Source organism: Balaenoptera musculus, chromosome 14 (assembly GCF_009873245.2).
Source record: "Balaenoptera musculus isolate JJ_BM4_2016_0621 chromosome 14, mBalMus1.pri.v3, whole genome shotgun sequence".
Classification (NCBI taxonomy): Eukaryota; Metazoa; Chordata; class Mammalia; order Artiodactyla; family Balaenopteridae; genus Balaenoptera; species Balaenoptera musculus.
This window is the reverse complement of record NC_045798.1, coordinates 77,208,414-77,222,717: the sequence shown is the minus strand read 5'-3', so window position 1 is coordinate 77,222,717 and position 14,304 is coordinate 77,208,414. Positions and strand designations below refer to the sequence as shown.

The 14,304-nt window shown below is 42.3% G+C and overlaps 1 protein-coding gene across 1 annotated transcript in view; it reads right to left on the bottom strand.

Annotated features, from left to right (window-relative positions):
• PHLPP1 (PH domain and leucine rich repeat protein phosphatase 1) overlaps window positions 1-10,243 on the bottom strand; it is a 212,986-nt gene extending 202,743 nt beyond the window's left edge. Inside the window, exon 1 of the mRNA XM_036822823.1 lies at window positions 8,725-10,243. Coding sequence (XP_036678718.1) covers window positions 8,725-10,243 — 1,519 coding nt within the window. The remainder of the gene's footprint in view (window positions 1-8,724) is intronic.
• Window positions 10,244-14,304: the final 4,061 nt, after the last annotated feature.

Sequence of the window (14,304 nt, the reverse complement as noted above, 5' to 3'; positions counted from 1 at the left end):
GCACTTTACAAGTTCCCTTCCTCATAGTAAAAACTGAACAGTCATCTTTGAGGAATTAATTGACTCCAGAGATTAATTTCCATATAAAACTTTTACTTAGGGTAAATGATTAAATTAAAATGGAACCTAATATAAAAGGGAATCTCTCTCTCACCCTTACAAATATTCACAAACTGTCTTTTTGCTAACAGGAGCAGGACATTTCTCTCCCTCTCTCAAAGATATCCAAAGCAGTACCAGATTTCATGATAAAGACTTCCAAAACCGGACTTCCCTGGTGGCACAGTGGTTAAGAATCTGCCTGCCAACGCAGGGAACAAGGGTTCGAGCCCTGGTCTGGGAAGATCCCACATGCCGCGGAGCAACTAAGCCTGTGTGTCACAACTACTAAGGCTGTGCTCTAGAGCCCTTGAGCCACAACTACTGAGCCCGTGTGCCACAACTACTGAAGCCCACGTGCCTAGAGCCTGTGCTCCGCAACAAGAGAAGCCACTGCGATGAGAAGCCCACGCACCGCAAGGAAGAGTAGCCCTGCTCACTGCAACTAGAAAAAGCCCACGCGCAGCAACGAAGACCCAACACAGCCAAAAATAAATAAATAAATAAATTAATTAAATAAATAAATAAATAAATAAAGACAGACTTCCAAAACCAGCAAACAGCAAAAGCCCAAAGATTACTGAACTAAGTTGTTTCAATTTATATCACATAAAAGTAGGGCTGTGTATGTGTACCTAAATAAGCTGAGTGCATTTAATTGTGAGAAGATACGTTTTTCTTGAAAAAAAATGAAATAAAAAATATTATGAATACTGAATCTTTTTAATGAACACATGTCTGAATGGGATTTTTTTTTCAAGATCTATTCTTAAATTTTTCTTCCAAATATTTTTTTAAAATTCAGTGGTTTGCCACATTTCCATTCTTCTAACAATTTCAACTTTAAAGGACCGGACAAATAACCATTGATTTTCTGAATTTCTAGCACTGTAACTCTTTTCAGTCAACCATCTGTCAACTTTAAAGTTCTATCATAAAACCCCCAAAGGGTAACATCACTGATGAAATCTAATTTCCCTCTCTGCAATTAAAATATCCAACTGTTCCATTAGAAGCCCGCCCATAATCTGTCAAAGTGATATGTAACCTCTCATAAGCACTGATTAGAATGAAAAGAAACTAGAAACACCTTGAAGTAATTGAGAAAGCACCAAATGTGTGAAGCACACTCAATTTTTTAAACTTTCATTTTGAATACTAAATAAAGGAGACTCCAAAGATAGTAAGTATATAAATTCAGTGTGGGGAAAAAAAGAATACTAGACAGATAATCAAAATCCTGGGTGCTATTCCTAATTCTGAGACTGAGTTTATCACTGATCTTGGACCAGACACTCAACTTCTACAGGGCTTGCTTTCCTCATCTATAAAAATACAGATATTAGGATCTCTACAGAATCCTAAACTCTATGATCTAATCAAAAATAACACAAAAAACATTTTTATGTGCTTTTTCTCCTACTGACTCTAGGCACAAGTAGATAGGCACACACAGCTCACCATGAATTAAAGTTAATGAACCATTAAGTTTCCCATATTTGGATCCCTCAAATACAGTTATCACTACAGTAAAGTTTATAAACTGGATTATAAAAGTATCTTACTTTACAAGTCAACTTAAGAACAGAATCTTACCTCAACTTTTAAAAGGCTGTATTTCTTTAAATTCATCTCTAGTGTGCTGAATTCTACTTTGAAGAGTAGAACTGGCAGGGAGAGGGTAATCAAACACTATCTATTCCATCATTAGTCCTAATCTACTCCAAAAAGGTATTCTTCTTTGGCTGACAACCTTAGGCTGACTTGTGTGTATTAGGTCCAAGCCTGTTCCTTTCTCCATGACAAAAAGCTGGGGATTTGGCTGTTTTTAAACCCATGGATAGGTTTGTACAGAACTTAAAACAACTACAACATTTAGTCCTTCTAATTTGAAGAACAGGCTCTCTAATGAAGCCCCAGAATGTTAAGAGTTGGAAGAGATTTTAGACTTACTCTACTCCAAGCTCATCATTTTACTGATGAGGAAATCAAAGCCCAGGATAAGTTAAAATGAATGCCCAAAGTCATACCAACTTTCCTAACTCTCAGACTCATTTCTTTAAATTACAAACCATAACAAAGTTACTTTCACCTAACCCCAGGATACATCAGCCAAACTCAAAAACCATAAGATGGAGCACCCCTTCAAGTGCTAAAGTATAGCCAAAAGCTCTCAAAATACATGGATAGGAACAAAGAAAGAATTCCTTAGGAATATATTTCTCATACATGACAAAAAGGTCAAAAACTGGTTCTATGCATAAAATTTTGCTCTTTGGACCATGTGTCAGGAGTGAACTGATTGTGAAATCCAGATAATTATTAAATAGACAGTGAAAACAAATACAGTTCATACTTTCTCTTGCTATACTTAAAAACACGCCTCGTATTTGAAAAGAAGGCGCCAAACATTCTAACACATTATTAACGAAGGCAGACATCTGAAAAGATTCACTCTCCACCTGCTCTTCATCATCAGATGTACGAGTCAGTAGAACTAGACAGCAACAAATTCAAAACTCTTCCTGCCTGAAAAGAATGCAGGGGAAACCAAATTATTTCAAATTTTACTCAGTCTTCAACTGAATGCTTTCACATAACTGGAAATGAGACGAAGTTACTTCTAGCAAGCTTCATTTGAGAAAATACATGTCAAAAATTCTGGATTTTTTTTTGTTTTTTGCTAAAGTATTGACATTTACAAACTCACAAAACATGTACAACCTACAAATAGAGTATTTCACTCCATTTCCAAGAGAACTTCTAGGTTCCAAACTCAAAGGTCATTGGACTAGTACCTTAATAAGACACTGTATCATTAAATACATTTTACAACCTATTAAAGCAATCTCAAATGTAAAAATAAACAGGGAAACAATTATTTCAGCATGAATGTGGCATTATGCGATGGTTATGCTTTGTTTCACTTAACATACTAAAAGGAATACTGGGCATATATATTATATATATAACAAAACCATTCCATCTCGAAATCAACATGTAATTACACTTCAGCAACCTGGTAACTGTTATTATTCTTGATTCTAAAGTACAATTATCACACAACTTGAAAGAGCCGCTATTTCATAGTTAACCAAATATCCTAATGTTCTTTAATCAAAGTACCATTAAAGTCTATTTTTTCCAGACCCTTGAGTTTCAGTTTATCAAAATTTTCCAAAGCCTAGAGTTAAAGTTTCATAACAAATCCAAACACAACCCGTCACAGAGACTTAGGTTATAAATACCTAATATGTCTAAAGAATCCAAATGGTCGATTTTGTTTTGTTTTAATTATACTATCTTTAGAAAACCAAAGGTAAGTATTAAAGAGTTTGCCCAAGAAGCAGAGGGACATGAAGGCAGATTCAAAACCCCTCATTACCAGTGTTGTACCAGATGCCTGCGATCAAGGGGTGGAGTGGGTTTTAGAAAGTGGGACTTTTAAAAAAAGCCTTCACTTTCCCAGACTATTTTGGACATTTTGATAACATCTTTTTCTCTTTTTCAAAATGCCAGGCGTCTTTAAAGGAAAAGCCTTTCTATTGAGTGGCTTTTCTCGACTTTCACAGTACAATTAAACCCTTCTCCTGTCCAGATAGATTGAACCGTGTTCAACCCTGGCACATAACAAAATCATTAAATCTAAAACGCCTCATTTGACAGATGTCTCATTAAATTCATCTTAAAGTTTAGGTAAGAGATGCCTTTGAAAAGGGGGGGGGGGGGAAACACCTGTTAACTCTAAGAAACCTTTGAGAGAGAACTCTCTCAAAATCCACATAGAGCTCCACTCACGTGAAATAGAAGATATTAACAGTGTGTGGCACATCTAAAACCTCCTGCCATGGGAGAAATGCCTCTGTGTGTATGTGTGTTTAACACAACCCCTGGGGACCCTAACAGGAAGGAAGGCTGAAGATTCAGGACACACACCACCAGCTGCTTAACAAAATTCCGCAAATTCAATTCAACAAATGTTTAAACTAAAATGCCAAGTATTATACTAGCCTTGGATCACATACAACATCAATGAATGTTATGTTACCAAGAAATCAAATTCAGCATTCTATAAAGAAAGAGAATCAAAAACAACAAAAACACCTTACTCTTTAAAAAATAATAAGAATCTTGGGATAACCAGTCATTTAAGGTGGCTGTTTTAACAATCTTATAGCCACAAAAAGATAAAACTTTCAACCAGAAACTTCATAAACTCATTTACACTCATCTCCTCTCCCTATAATTATTTCAATGAGCATAAAAAAACACACCATTTAAGGAATAACTATGAAAATCAGTCAGAGTAGCTTACTCTCTAACTCTATATAACATATGAATTATAAAAAATGAACAGCATGGTGACATCAATAGAGCACTACTGATCACTAAAGTACAAATAAGTTTACTTTAAGATGAAAGGTTTATGCAAACCTTTCATGATAGCTATTTTCAATACTTTACAAGTAAAGCTATATTTTAAAGGAACTGAAATGTCACACCGCTACCCTCAAAAGTTATCCACTTTTCAAATAAAGTGTTAATGCTCTATACCCAATGAAGATTTACAGTTCAACAAATGAGGCGTGCGTAAGAGAATAAAGAATCATTAGGTGAGCTTTATTTCATGCCAACTTAAATGCATGTACAACTATTTGCAACCGGAATATTTAGAACACTTTCGTACTCTTTCTGTATTGTCCACTTATTTGCCAGTCTTGCTTCTTTATGTTAAAGGCAGCATGATAAAAATAGAACCAACCACATTTCACAAGGAATACCACTTTGGACGAGAGGATAATATCACCTCATTACCAACAAAAATAGCATATTTTTGGAATGCTTTTAACCAAGTGAAAAATTCAAGTGTAAATGAAATTCAACTTCGATTCATGGAAAGTAATATGAATTGTAAAACAGAATATGCATGCTCCCTCTTCTCAGCTCTGCCAAGAACTGAAAAACCACAAGCAAGAATCAAAACTATGCATCAGTTTATCTGAAAAGAGGATTGACACCGACTCCTCCCTAATAATGTTTCCGAAAGGACAAACGAGATAATTTATGTGAAAGCTCTTTAAGATTTTTGAAGATAATAAACCCAACATATTAATAGACGTTATCAAACCACAGTTATGAAGGACAAGACAGCACTCACTTTACATCAAAAACAAGTATAAAATTTAAATACAAAAAGCAACAAAAATAAAATTAAACCCTTTGTTCTTAAAAGGACTGCTTAAGCACACACTTGTGTCACATGTTCATACCACGTTACTCAATACTGCTGTAATTATAGTAATAAGAGACTTCTTGTCAATATTACAGCTTAATGCCGAACCACCCCTTCTTGGTTTCCATGCAGGAAACCATGTAAGGTTTGATCATCCCAGAAGAGAAAAAGAGAAGAAATATGAGCGGGTAAGGAGTCTGTTCTCCTGAGCAATCCCAAAAAGTCAAACATAAAAATATCTTGTCCAAGACTCACGAGCCACAGTGGGTGTACTCTCCATTCTGTCAACATCATTTCCCACTATTACAATTTAAACTGAAACAGCCAGATGACTAAAGCTAAAAGGCAGTAGAAGAGACTCAAAAATATTAAAAATATAGTTTAGTACTGCCCTTGATTAATGACTCAGACGTCCCCAGGGAGTACAAAACATAATCTCATTAACGTTTTTAAGTCCATAACCTATGTCGAGTAACCTAAATTCTTGAATATTTTTTCACCTAAAATTACTCTCAGGTAAAATTTAAGATGGCTGACCTTAAAGGAAAATTAAATGTTAATGTACCTAATATACTTAATACTTTACACAAGTTACTTCAGATAGAGCCATAATTAAATTTTTTCTTATTTAAAGTTAGCTAAGAGAATGGTTGCTTCAGAGGAGCAACAATTTTCAAACTAAGTTTTTCTCAACAACTCTGTAATTAGATAGTACCTTTTGTCCAAAGCCTTTTAGCTCATTAAAGACTTCCATTTTACTTTACCTGAATAAATATTTAAATATTCAAAGCAACCACAAATGGCTTTCAAAGCCTTTTAAGAATAACTTAGGCCAGGTTATAAATACTAAAATTTAACTGAAAGGCGACCTCAAGAGAATGAAAGTTCTCCACTGGACAAGAACTTCTCCAAAAAAAAAGCAACTGATAAACAGATAAACTAGATGAACAACAGATAACGAGCTCAATTTAAATATAGGAAAATATTCAAAAGCCTTCAAAAGCAATTTCCTAGTCTATCCTTAACTCCACATACACAGATAAACAAAAAGATACGCAGCAATAAATTTAAGAGTAAGTTATATGTAACACTATAAAAACGAATGTGGTGGAAAACACCCCCTCAAAGGATCTCATACAAAACAAACGTTAATTCTCTTCTTCTTATGGAAAAGAATTACTACCAAAACATGCCACTTTCCTGTTGGGTGTCCTACATTCCGCCTCAGCACAGGGGTAACTTCTAGGAATCTCCTCCAGCTTGGTGCAAACCTGCGCTGCATGTGAAGTCCTGATAATGTTCCCGTGATGAGTGAGACCACCTTATACCAAGGCCCTTTTGTTCATCAGTAACTAAACTTCCTTGCAAAAGTTCAAGTGGACTCACTATATGGTAAATTTTGTTCTATGGCACATGAATATCAACACAGACGTTTGCTATGTTCTTAGGCTTAAAATAAGCTCAACTTGCTATAAAATAAGCAATTAGACATCTTTATAACATCTTTATAAAGACTGTTATATCTTTATAACAATCAGGCATCTTCCTTCTAGGACACCTGCATACCAGCTTCACATTCAAGAACAGGTTGGATGCTCTGTATGGCTTCCTCATTTAATTAGTTATTTTTACAAGCATATTCACAGAGGTATATATGTATTTATATTGTGCATATAGAAATAAAGCAAGTAAGTTCAGAATGAAGCAACAATTCCTGCTTTTCATAAAGAACGAAACAAAAAGATTAAAATGAGCACACCAGAAATTTGCGATTTACCAGAAAGATAATTTGTCACCTTTATACTGAGGTAAGTTTTTTTTAAAAAAACCTATATATCATCCACTTAGAACATTTTAGACACACTTGAAGAGACAATCAAGGGGAATCAAAGATTTAAATGTCATGACTAGGACACCTAAAACCCTTCCCATGGACATTTATCATGATCAACAATTCAGTCATAAGGAAAAGAAGGGATGCAGAGCTCTTTCCATACGAAATATGTTCAATACTGCTTATTTAACATATCCCTTGCTTTATATATATTTCCTTCAATGTAATTGGTTGGTTATAAGGGTATTTATCATTCTCATGTTAAGAAAATATTCTCATTCCAAGTGTGATTACCATTTACTGCTTTTGTAAAGTAACAGTATTTTACAAATTACATGAGCCACAGGAGAAAATGATATAGTTGTTGCTCCTACATGGAAGAAAAAAAAATCACCTATTTTCTAGGCCATAAGCTTTTAAAGGCTTGTCATCCGGTTGGGATATTATCTTCAGATACTACAAATGCTATTGTATTATGATATGGTTTTCTTTACGAGGCAAAAATCCATCAGAAATCCACTTGAATTACAGAAAAACTTCAATTAAACGTAAAGGAACATCTCACCAGGAATGCTACCAGTCTTGCATATCTCAATGTGTAATTTCTTCATTCAAACCGACTAAACTGCTACTGGGACACAAGTTGGACCAAAAACATATTAAGTTAGAAAGAATGGCTACAGATTAATGAAATTACAAGTGTGATTATTTTTCCACCACCACATACAACCTAGGTGGGGAAATAATTTAGTACTTTAGTAAATCTTGGGAAGATTTAACTCTCCTTTTAAGACCTTTAATCTAGAAATGAAAAAAAAAAAGGAAGATTTTAGATCACCCTCAAGTCGTATTGTGATTCCTATATATCCCTATTGCAAGTCACATCGCAATGGTCAGTTCTGGCTATAAAGGCTAGAAGTAAGAAACTGAGAGAAAGAAATAGGCAAAACCACTTTTGACGCAAGAATCAAACTTACAGAGGAAACTGAAATAAAGCCAAAAAGCGCTGAGGGAAAGTATCACTAAAGAGGACCGCAGCTGCTGGGTTCCATCGAGGACTAAGTGGGCAAACGAGCAGCACCAGCTGATGCGGAGCGAGCTCCCGGGCTGGAACGGCAAGCCGCGGACAGTCAGACGGAGCGAGGGTGTTCCAGCGCGTTTCCCAAGGTCATTTTCCTCTGTAGGTATCACGTGCACGTGATGTTTACCTGAAATCCCAAACTGCCTCAAACCCAACAAACCGGTGAACAGACATCCGAAGGCAGCACCTTCACTGTCAAAGACACCACTGCTTCTTTCAGGAGTGCCTGCTCCCTGTGCTTCCTGGTGGCCCTGCCACCTCTTCCAGCTTACTTCCCAACCTCGGAGCCCCCAAGAACGACAAAAGCTCGCGGATTTAAAAACTGCTCAATTCAGTATCACACAGATCGTACTTGAAAGCTGTAGAGAAGTAACAGAGACTCCCGAGGACCCGCGCTGACTCTCGGGGTGGCCAAACATTTCTCGGGACCTGGAAGTGCTTATTCCCCACGCGTCAAAGTGCAGATGATCTCCTTACCTGCATAGAAGCGGATGAGGCAGCCGATCTCCGAGTCCATGCCTTCCTCCTGCACCCTCCACAACTCCCCAAAGCCCAGGTGGAAGAGGTAGTCATTTTGGATCTGCAACGGCTTCTCGTCCGCCTCCAGGCGCCGGGTGGTCTCTCCGTGGAGCTGCACGTACAGGGTGGGCGGTGGAGGCGCCTGCTCCGCGGTCGCCCCGTTCCCGTCCTGGGTCAACGGGGGGCGGCCGAGGGCCGCTGCTGCCGCCGCCTTCTCCTCCCGAGACCGATCGCGGGCGGCGCCGCCTGGGCCCTCGACGCCCCTCTGGGCTTTCGGCTGCGGCGGAGGCGGGGAGGCCGTCGGGGATGACGGCCGGGCGCCCGCTCCAAGCCGGGACAGGCGGGGCTGTCCCAGAGCCCCCGTCGGGGTCCGGGCCGGGGCCGGGTCAGCCTCCAGCTCCTCGGACGACGACGAGCAGCCGCCGCCGCTGCTGTAGGGGTCCAGCCGGTCCGACACGCTCTCGGCGCTGGGGCTCAGGCTGAAGCTCTCGGTGTCGGACGCCGGGCCCGCGGCCGCGCCGTCCAGGAGCCGCGGGGCGCCCGGCTCGCCCAGGCTGGAGTCTGAGGGCGCGGGGCTGGCGCGGGAGGCGCAGAGCGCCCACCCGTCCGGGGCGCCGGGCAGCGGCAGGTCGGCGGGAGGAGCGCGCTGCGGCCCCCCGACGGCGGCCAGTCCGCTCCTCCCGGGTGGCGGCCCCGAGTCCCGCGGCTCGGCGGGCGGGAGCCGGGGACCGGCGTCGGGGTGCCCCTTGCCCAGCACCTTTACCACGCCGCCGCCCTTGTAGCCCACCTGCAGCAGGCGGGCGGCCACCTCGCCGGCCGTGGTGTCCAGCGTGCAGAGCACCGGGCGCAGGTAGGTCGAGGCCATGTGGCGGTCGAAGACGTGCACGCAGCCCCGCTCGAGCTGGTGCCGCACCCAGTCCCTGTCCGACGGCTGCAGCTGCAGCATCTGCCGGTGCTTCAGGAGCAGCGTCTTCCTGTCCAAGCTCCGGGTGCACAGCGACGCCGAGGCCGAGCAGGAGGCGGAGAGGCCGGTGGCGCCGGGGGAGTGCGAGGCGGCAGCCGCGGACGACGATGAGGACGAGGACGACGAGGCGGCGGCGGCGGCGGCGGCCGCGGACAGATTCCTCTTCAGCCGCCCTCTCCTCAGCAGCAGGGAGTTGGCGCCACCGCCGGCCCCGGGCACCGGGGCAGCCCCGCCAGCGGTGGGCTGGGGGGCGCCGCGCCTCCTTCTACGACCCGTGCCTCCCGGCCGGCCCGGCAGCGGCCCCAGCGGCGCCTCGCCGGGGGCCTCTTCCCGCGCCCCGCCGCTCGGGGCCGCCGGGGTCAGCGCGGGCTCCGGGCTCCGGCCGCCCCCGACTGCCGCCGCCAGAGCCGCCGCGGCCGCGGCCGCCGCTGCAGCCGCCGCCGGAGCCGGAGCTCGGTCCTCCCTGCTGGTCTCTGGGAGTCGCTGCGCCGTAGCCGCGGCGGTGGGCTCCATTGCAGTGGGGCTTCGCGCTTCCCCCCCAGCTCCGGAGACAGCGGGCAGAGAGAGAGGCGGGGAGGCGAAGGTGGGAGACGGCCGCGGCGCGGGGAGAAGGGAGAAGCCAATGGCGTTCGGCACGGCCGTTCCAGGGGATTATGTGGCAATTCGGAGCATTCCGTCGGTGTCTCGGTGTTCCATCCCGCGCGCCCGCCCGCTTGGCCGCCACCGCCCCCCCGCACACACACACGCCCTCCCCGCCCGGGTCGCGGGCGCCGAGCTCAGGCCCCGCCCACTCCTCCGCCTCACCCCGGCGAACCCGCCGCGAAGCTGGGCTCATTGAATATTAATCAGGCGCCGGCAGCGGGAAGGCGGGAGGCGGGCAGGGCGGGAGCTCCTCGGCCGGCCTCATGAATATGCATCACCTGCATGACGGCATTCCAGGCAGAAGAGGGGAGAGCAGGAGGACGGCGGTGAGGCGGGGCTTCGGGGTAAACAAACGGGACGGCGTACGGGGGCAGTTTCCCGGGAGGTTCCGGCGCGAGCCTCAGAGATGGAGAGGCAGAGACGACAGATGCGCGCGGTGCACCTTGGGAGTTGTAGTTCCAGTGCGCGGACGGGCATGTCCGAAGGAAACGTGGTGAACTACAAGCCCCAGAGATCCTTAAACTATGCCCCTCCTTGCAGCCGTGTGCCCTGGACAGTGGGTATTCTGCCCTCTGCTGTTGAACTCCGTGCCCGGGAATGTTCTTGTTCATAAACTTGTACTTAGCCCGCCCGCTCCCGCTCCCCAGAAGACTTTCGTTTTCCCGGCTAATTGAAAGAGAGGGCTTTGAGGGACTCTAAACGGCACAAAGGTCCCCAGCCTTTGGTGTTCACCTCCACCACCCACTGAACGAGCTTAGTGGAAATCGTGCAGCCCCGACCCGATCCTCCAGTTCCTACATCTGAGAAGGAAAAAGGCAAAGGGCTGAGATCTCATTTTTCCCTGTTGATCTTAAGGTTTGAAGTAACTTAATGACACAGAAAGCGATGGAAAGTAGAGGAAACGCTGGAATGGAGACACAGTGGGATATGAGATGGGCTGGTTCTGTATGTTCTCTCTTAACGCCTTCCCTTGTTTTTTCTTTCAACATTCAGAAAAAGTTATATTCTACGGCTACAATGTTATTCGTGGTCTGAAAAGTTGCACTTTCTTGTCAGTTGAAACAATACTGTAGGCTAGATTAGAATAGCGTACTATTTAAAAGAATTTAGTAAATTTTTAATTGAATTACTATTCCCCCACATTGTTTTATAAATCTGGATTTTCACATTTGAGACTTTTTCAACTTCATACTATCCAGGGCCTGCCTTAACTTCAATAAAGTTACTAAACTTGGGGGTGAATTGGGGGTGGGGGGTTTGAGGAAAGAGGAAGGAGAGAGAAACAGAGAAACTGGAACTTGTAGCTGATGTAACAGAAACTAGTAAGGGCAGGGAAAGTTGTACTCGGGTTATCTACACAGTTTCATTGAAGAGGAATGGAGGAAGTTGCAGGACCAAAAAATATATATTTATCTTGATTCTTGAAATTCCTGAAAACGATTTTTTATATTTTTCTTTTGAAGTATTACCTCTTGGTCTCATGAAACAAATGTTTATTCCATTTCAATTCAATCAACAGCACAGAGTTACATTTTTAAAATTAGGAAGAATGCAAGTTCTCCCAAGAGACATAAGATAGTCAAGTCAATTAATTTAACAAATAATTATAAACATATTATATGCCAGGTACTCTGTTACAGCAATTGAATAAATCAGACACTGTCCTTGCCTTCACAGAGCTTATAGATTAGCAAGAAAGAGGTTCAACAAGTGAGAGGGATGTGGAGGAGGGGAAAATACTAGGTGCCATGGGAAGGAACAAAAATAAAACAAGAGAACTGACCTAGTCTAGAGAGTCCAACAATAGAGACCTCACTTTGGATGAAATTTTCTGGAACAAATGAAGCTGAGTACTTGCTGAAGGATAAGTCTCTGAAAGAAAGTAAAGAGGCAGAGAAAGAGGTAATGATCTTGAAGATGAATTTCAGCTGCCTAATCCTTATGCACCTTGAGTAGCACCTAACACAAACTATTCTAGAAATGAACAGTATTTTAATTTAGCCTTACTTTAATAAGGTTAAAAAACAAAGACTATGTTAAATTTCAGCACTAAAACACGGACTATTTACATTTCTTTATATTTTTTAGTTCCTTAGCTGATTTCCTGTAAACCTCTTTAATTTTTTCTATATTAAGAAATAGAAATTAATTCTCATATATCTGCTTTCTAGAGTTATTTTTATTTAGCTAATGTAACAAACTCAAGGGAAGTTTGTTCTAATCAGAAATTCTGTCACCATTGGCCCCATGTCCATTTGCATCCTCTCTAAGAAATCATAGCACTGTTCTCAATAAGCTCTGAGTCTTGTTGTTTAGTTTTACACAATCACCACGACTCTTGCCTTTTCATCCTCTAGGAACTGTATTTACCCCTTGAAGTTATTTGTAACCAAAAAACCTCCTCCAAGGGGGAAAAATTAAAGAAAAAGCATTGGTCAGAGAATTCAGTATCCAAAGTATTGGAGTGGGGAGGGGTTGAAGAGTCTTCATACACACCTGCCAGACTTGGTATGAGGGATTACTAAATTGGGAGGAGAAAGGGAATAATGAATTATGTTCAAGTATCTCAACATGAAGAAAAAGGAAGTACATTCCAGCCTCAAAAAACAGTGGGTCCTTTTTTTGTGGGCGGGGGGAGAATGCAGATTATAATTTCTACACAGAGAAACTATTTCAGGCATAGTGTCTATAATCTAAAAGACGTCATATTCCATTGTATCCAAAATAATAGAAGTCAGAGTTTAGGGGAGAGCAGAAAACCAAGGATCCACAGTGTGGTCCATCCCTGGTTCCACCTCCAAACACCTTCAGTAAAGTTATGAAACTTGGGGGTGAGAGGAGAGAGAGAAAGAAGTGAGAGTTCATAAAAATAGTCCCCTGAACACCAGATCAACTGGAACCTCAGAGTTTTAATCATAGGCAATAATAAGGGCAATGAAACTTGTACTTGGAGTTTGCTGGTATCATGGAACATCATCCAGACCATCCCAGCCAACCCACGCTGTACAATTTCTCTGAATAAGAAAAGGATTTCAGTTAAGGACAAATGTTTTCTAGACACCCATGAAATCGCAGCTTCTCCTACTTAAAAGTAGAGTGGGGAATAGGCCACTATCTTGAAACCACATAACTCACAAATGCCCCCCATCCTTTAAAATGTTCCAAATGTACAATCTGATACCACATTTCTCACTAGCCACACTTTTAAAAGAACCACATCTTCAAATGCTAAAAGATAATCCCGAAAAGAAACAACAGATGTAAAAGTTGCAAACCCTGATGCCAACTTGTTAAAATATTTTCACAGCTAAGTATAGAAAAAGAGAACATAATTTTCAATTTACTGCCACAGTTTATTTTATGCCATGTGATTTATAACTGACTTGCTGTGTTTTGCATCTAGGTTAATCCTGTTTGCATCCTTAGATCCAAGATAAAAGAAACCATCTTTGGAATTTTTTTTCTAATATAAGCAGTTGGAATTTTAATGGAGGCATGAATTGATAGCAGGATTGGTTTCAGTCTGAATTGTTAATGGCTCAGCTGTGCCCAGAAATAAACTCAGAAAGATGCAATATACAATGTAATACATTTAGTTAGTACATTATGAACAAGGAATATAATTATAGTTTCACATTTCTATATCCCTTGAGCTACTAGTGGTTTACCATCCCTAAATTGCTCACTATTTACTCATTAATTTTTACTATGAGGGACCCATTTAGCAAATTAGTGCTCTAGTGCACTAAATGGGCCCCAGGTGGCCAAACAGAATTCATATGTTCCCTGCTCACTGACAGGAGGAGACATTCTCAGCTCTCTAAGGCTTCACCCCTCCCTCACAAACTTATCATCTGAACTCTATCAAGAGCTTAGATTACCACTATCATTTTAGGTAGTCTATTTTATAGATATGGCTTAATAACTTTTCA